This window comes from Manduca sexta, chromosome 26 (assembly GCF_014839805.1).
Source record: "Manduca sexta isolate Smith_Timp_Sample1 chromosome 26, JHU_Msex_v1.0, whole genome shotgun sequence".
Taxonomy (NCBI): Eukaryota; Metazoa; Arthropoda; class Insecta; order Lepidoptera; family Sphingidae; genus Manduca; species Manduca sexta.
In genome coordinates this window covers 2552190-2558560 of record NC_051140.1, presented here as the reverse complement: position 1 = coordinate 2558560, position 6371 = coordinate 2552190, and the positions used below count along the sequence as shown (strand labels likewise).

General features: G+C 57.3%; 1 protein-coding gene across 1 annotated transcript in view; it reads right to left on the bottom strand.

Moving 5' to 3' along the window:
- Positions 1-306: 306 nt before the first annotated feature.
- LOC119190682 overlaps positions 307-6371 on the bottom strand; it is a 7861-nt gene continuing 1796 nt past the window's right edge. The window contains exons 2-6 of the mRNA XM_037443059.1: positions 5117-5408; positions 4212-4367; positions 3798-4121; positions 1516-3624; positions 307-1447 (exon numbers count right to left, since the gene is read on the bottom strand). Coding sequence (XP_037298956.1) covers positions 307-1447; positions 1516-3624; positions 3798-4121; positions 4212-4367; positions 5117-5408 — 4022 coding nt within the window. The remainder of the gene's footprint in view (positions 1448-1515; positions 3625-3797; positions 4122-4211; positions 4368-5116; positions 5409-6371) is intronic.

Sequence of the window (6371 nt, the reverse complement as noted above, 5' to 3'; positions counted from 1 at the left end):
CTCGGTCGTGAGATCGCTTTATAACGTACCACTAAAAAACAGTCACACACACGTGCGCGGGCGCATTGTCCGTCCCTCTCTGGGTGTGTCGTTTCGCTCGACACACCTACTGCGCATGCGTGAATGCGCTGTCTCGCTCTTTTCGTGTGTGCGTCCTGCACATTCTCCCGCCGTGTATCGCCCAGCGTCCAGGGGCGATACATTATGTAGACGTGCAGGACGTGCTCGCCGCCGATTGCGGCGCCGCCTCTTCGTCGCCGCCGCCTCGTCGCTCGGGTGCCGCAGGGTGCAGGAGGACGATTTTCTTCACGGGGCGTCGTAGCACGCCTCCTGCGTGGCTACGTCCACCGTGCGCGTCACGCCGTCAGGTCCCGGATGCGTAGCACAGATGCGGCCACGCACCCAAGTGTTTCGTGGGAGCGTCCCGTCCACGATGCGCACGATGTCGCCGATGTGTAGCTCTGGTCCCTTGCTGCGGGGCTCCCGCCGGTTGCGGAGCTCGGGAAGGTACTCTCGTAGCCAGCGGGTCCAGAACGCGTCGGCCAGCTGCTGCGACGCTCGAAGGTCGGCATGTGTGCCGTAGCCGTGTTCGGCTGGAAAATTAGGTGCGGCGAGTGGGCCCTGACAGCCCAACAGAAAGTGGTTAGGCGTCAGGGCCTCCGGATCTTCGGGGTTCACCGACACATGAGTCAGTGGGCGGCTGTTGACTGTGAACTCCACCTCGGCGAGTAGTGTCGACAGCGTCTCTTCATGTGGCCTCTGCTCGTGAAGCACCGTCGTCAGCGCGGTCTTGACCGACCGCACGAGTCGTTCCCAGGCGCCACCCATGAATGGTGCGCCCGGAGGGATGAAACGCCATCTAATCGCCCTCCGCGACGCCTCTTGTTCGGCGCCAGCGAGGAGGGTGTTGCGCAGCTCCTTTTCTGCGCCGTGGAAGTTGGTCCCGTTGTCGGACCAGATCTCGGCGGGGCTCCCGCGGCGCGCTGTCATGCGCCGCAGAGCCATGATCGCCCCTTGTGTGCTCAGGGAGTGCACCACTTCGAGATGCACCGCCCGCACTGTTAGGCATGTGAAGAGAGCGACATACCTTTTTTGATTACTCCGGCCCACGGTGACTGTGAGCGGGCCGAAATAGTCCAAACCGGTGTATGTAAACGGCCGGTGATGATGCGCCAGTCGACAGGGAGGCAAGTCTCCCGTTATCGGTTGCGGTGGAGTGGCCGCCCTCTGGCGGCACTTGAAGCAGCTCCTGACCACCGCCTTGACCGTCGGGCGCAGTCGAATGACCCATTTGTGCTGCCGACAGTAATTGACGACGCTCTCCACGCCTGCATGGTGGAGTTGTGTGTGGACATGTTCCACCCACAGTTTCGTCGCCCGATGTTCGCCATCGACGATCGGAGGGTTCTTTGTTGCGGCGCTTACTCCCGCGGCGGCTGAAATTCTGCTGTCGAGGCAAATGAGTTCGTTAATAAATGTTATACTCAAAGCGTACAACCTGCTTTCTTTTGACACGGGTTTTCCTTTTCGAGCGAGCGTAGTTCTTCCTCGAAGGCGGCCTCCTGACTCGCCTTTATGATTATGCGCTCGGCCTCTTCTTGCAACTCGGCTGGGAGCGTCACAAATCGCTCCTCCGGTGCTTGTACGACTCGTTTCGCCGCATTTTTCGCGGCTTCGTTGCGCCTCCAATCCGGATTCTCGCTTGCGGCCGCCTTGGTCCTCTTGTAATGGACCGTGTTGACGCGTTGTTTGAAGCGTTGTACTGCTTGTAGTACGCGGGCGGCAGCTCTAACGTAGCGATTCCAATTTGAGAATCGATTCACGTCGGGCAGGACCTCCTTGTACTGTTTCTCCCGACGCTCTGTAACAGTGTTCACTCTTTCCTCACCCGTGTCGGTGCTCAGCTGTGTTTCCTCCGCAGGCCATAGTTCGGGTGGGTCGCGGAGGAACTCTGGTCCGTTGAACCACCTGTGTTCCCGCGTGAAGTTGTCGGGAACGTCGCGCGTAGCGTCGTCGGCAACGTTGTAGCGCGTAGGCACCCATCTCCATTGATTCGCCTGTGTGTGTTCTTCTATCGCGGCGATTCGATGCGCTACGTAGGGCTTGTACGACCTGGCTCCCGTCCTGATCCAGCACAGTGTTGTCTTGCTGTCGGTCCAGTAGGTCGTGGATTCTGGCTGCCTGGAGTGCTCCTGTGTCACACTCGCAGCCATCCGTGCGCCGAGTACAGCTGCCTGTAGTTCAAGCCGTGGTATGGAGGTTAATTTGAGTGGAGCTACCTTTGCCTTGGCCGCCAGTAACGTGACTGTGACTCGTCCGTCGTCGTCCTCGGCGCGCCAGTAGAGCGCGGTCGCGTAGGCTGACTCGCTGGCGTCGGTGAACACGTGGAGTTGGAGTTTTCTCGCTCGGGAGTAGCCGGGATAGCAGCGCGGCACTGTTACGCCGCTGAGTTGCTTCAAATGGGTGAGCCAGTTCACCCAGGCGGCGGACAGTTCGTCGTCGATCGGGTCGTCCCAATCGGTGCCGCGTCGCCACACCTCCTGTAATAGCTGTTTAGCCCGCACAGTTATCGGCGACACCAACCCTAGAGGATCAAACAACGACATTACTATTTTCAATGCTTCTCTCTTCGTGGGTGCTTCTCGCCTCAGTAGGTTCGACGGTATGCGGGCTAAGTCTAGGTTGAATGCCAACCTGTCTTCTTGTGGCCTCCAAATAAGGCCTAGAACTCGTTCAGTCCTTTCTATTTCCACCGCTTCGGTTGTATTGGGCGATTCGCCGAGCGCCTTCAATACCGCGGGCGAGTTACTCGTCCACTTTCTTAATTCAAAATGAGCTTCTCTGTGTATGTTACGCACCTGAGTAGCGATTGTTATCGCCCTGTGTTCATCTTCATAGCTGTCGAGGTAGTCGTCCATGTAGTGTTTCTTCTTGATCGCCTCGACAGCCTCAGGATGCGTGTGTCGGTGTCTCTCCGCGTTGCGATTCATGACGTATATCGCCGTCGCAGGAGAGCACGATGCGCCAAAGATTAATACCTTCATTCGGTACACCTCTGGCGGCCGGCTATCTCGGCGGTTTCCCCGCCAGAGGTAGCGCAGTGCGTCGCGATCTTCCTCGCGTAGTCCCACCTGCATGAACATCTCCGTGATGTCCGCTGTTACAGCGACGGGATGTTCCCGGAATCTTAATAACACTGCGGGAAGAGGCTGTAACAAATCCGGCCCTGTTAATAGATTCTCATTCAAAGTCGTACCTTTTGTTTTGGCTGCTGCGTCGTGTACAACTCGCAATTTGTCGGGCTTTAGAGCGTTTACGACTGCGAAATGCGGCAAGTACCACGTCCTTGTGGTGTGGGACGCGCGTGGCGCTATTTCCGCGTAGCCCTTCTTGACTAGGGCCTCCATGTGCTCTTCATACCTTTCTTTAAGGTCGGGATTCTTGTCCAACTTGTTTTCTATGTTGTGCAGCCTTTTCAGCGTGTTTTCGTAGTTGTTCGGCAATTCCACGCTGTCCGATTTCCACAACAGGGCCGTCTGATATCTTCCCCCGGCGATCTCTCCGTATGTTCGTTCAGTATCTTGAGCGCCTTCTCGCCGGGGTCGTTCTTGGGCCTGCGGGGTTCTATAAACAGGTTGTCGGATGTTATAAAATCTCGCAAAAGTTCCTCTGTGCGTTCGTCGGTCGTGGTTTGACCGACGAAATTCACTCTGTGTCCCAGAGTCCGAGTCCGGCTTCCATGTATCACCCAACCGAGCGGTGTGAGTGATGCGACCGGTTGATGTCTCCTACCTGACCGTGTTTTCGTGGCGAGGAGGAGATGCCAGTTATCCTGGCCTATGAGGATTCGGGGTTTCGCCTCTTCCGCTCGTTTAGCGGACAGTAGGCCCTTCAGGTGTCCGCAATCCCGTATCGCCTCGTCCGGGATGCGCTGCGCCGCCAACTGGAGATTGTCGACGGTGCGTGCTTCGATGCGAAGTCGTCCCTGGCTTCCTTCAATATTAAACTTGACGCGCCGAGAATTGTTGCGTGTCTTCCTCTCCCCGTCGTACGTTGCTATGTGGAGTGGTTCGTCCGGTCCTTCCGCGCCGATATCTCGAGCGAGTTCGTCGTCGATGAGGCTCACCGTCGATCCGTCGTCGAGTAAGGCGAAAGTGCGAGCCACTCCCGCCGGTCCTGAAATGCACACTGGGGCTATTTTTAAAAAGGACATCTGTGGCATCCATGTTGAGTTCACTGCCTCGTTCACTGCTTCGCCGGGTGCGTCGGTGATCTTATTTTTTCGCTCCGAGTGCAGCAAGCGGTGATGTAGATACTCGCACCCGTTGATGTCGCATTTCTTCGGCTTGCATGTGTGTTGTTTGTTCCTGAATTTCAAACATCTGAAACATAGTCTGTGCTTCTTTGCGATGTCCCACCGCGCGTCTATGGCGGCGTCGCGGAAGCGAACGCAGTCACTCATCGAGTGCGTTTCTTTGTTACACACACTGCATGTCGACCGTTTATCTGCCACAGTCGTGTGTACCCGCTGCCGGCGTGGCTGTTCGCCGCCGCCGAATCTTGCCGGCGAAGCCTTGTCCGTAATGACTTCAGGCGTCGCGAACGGGCTGCAGAAATCGGCTTCTCTTCTTATGAAGCGACAAAACTTTAATAAATCGGGCTCACCTCTATGCTGTGCGGCGGCGAACTCGTACCACTGTCTTTTCAACGTCGGAGTTAGCTTCTCCATAACTGCCTTAGTTACCTCCGGGTTGTAGAGGTAGAAGGCACAGTCGAGCGCTTGTAGTGTGCCCACGATGTTTTCTATCTTCGTGGCGAATGTGCAGATGTCTCTCGGCGTATCTGTAAGACGGGGTAGCGCGCGTAGGCGCTCTATTTCGGCTAAGGCGATTGAGTCCGGGCGCCCAAAGCGCGTTTCCAGACTCTTTAACACGGTGTTCGGGTCGGCGTTGGTTATAAGCAGTCCCTGTACTGCTTCCTTGGCGATGCCCGGAGGCTACGGCGTAGCCGGGACATGTTTTCCAACGTCGTGAAGTGGCTCATGGACTCTATGTAGGCCGCTCTATATGTGAGCCAATCGTGATGATCACCGTTGAACGTAGGCAACTCTGTGTACCTTAAAGGTTGCCTATGCTGTGCGGCTTGCACAGCGAGTTCTGGATACTCCGTCCTCGGTCGCGATGCGACCAACGCGCCGTCTTGCACTTGTTGCGGGTTCGGCGTTGATTGCGGTTGCTGCGAAGCTGAGTTGTCTCGTAGCCAGGCTGCTACGACGGGCGGCGGTTGCTTCGTAGCGCGGTGTTCGTCGCTCCGTGCGGCGATTACAGGCGGCGGCTGCGTAGCTTGTTGAGTTCGTTGCCACGATGCGGCTTCAATCGTTGGCACTTCAGGCTGCGCAGTCGGGTTCACTGAAAATGGCATAAAACGGACGGATTATTTGTTTCGGGCGTTGTGACGGGATGCGTCGGCGGGTGCACGGCACTGGCTCCCGCCGGTACAGTCGCCGGGTTGTCCCATGATCCGGCCGCCGATCCCGGGGTCCGATGACTGGGGCTTGCTTTCCCGTCGCAACATCGGTCGGTCGGCTCTCGATCGCGAGTAATTGGCTAGTTTGAACCCAGCTATGTACTCGGCAATCTTGTCCGGCCTCCGTTATGACGGATTCGAGGTCGTCCTCGCTATCCTCCGCCTCGATTTCAGCTAGCTTGGCGGCCGCTAGCTCTATTTTCAGTGCGGTGAGTTCAGCCCTGGCCTGTGCCAGGCGGCGTGCTTATGAAGCGTGTTTAGTTGACGACGCTGCTTTGCTTCGGGCTCGCTCTTGCGTCGATTGTTCCGTTGCGGCGGCAGGTCGCTCCTCCGCAGCGGTGCAAGGCGCGGTTTCCCGAAGCGTAGCGGTGTGTGTCGCTGTGCTCTCGGCGATTGTTTCTTCGGTTGCTTCAGTTGTTCCGGTGACGGTCGCCGACGTCGCTGTAGCGGACGTCGCTGTCGCCGAAGTCGCTGTCGCGAAGTCGCTGTCGCCGGGTTGCTGTAACAGACGCTGATTCCGCCCGCCTCCCGGTGGACCTTGTAACCGGCATCCTTCCGCTCACGTTAATCCGGCTCGAAGGACCAAAATGTGGGGCGTAGGATCGGCACGGACGCCTTTCCGTCCCTGAGTGCTGGATTGCGTGAAGAGGGGCAATGCCAATGGCCGGGAGGTTTTATAGCGTATATTCACTATTCACACGTAAAATATTACAATGATCCGGCGGACACACAGTAGCGGCGTACGTTTCGCAGTGCGGCGTGAGCGGTGCAGCATGCACGTCGCTCTCTCCTTTTCTACACTGTTTTTCCTGGCTGGAACACTTCAGGGCTTCTTGTTTTTTCTT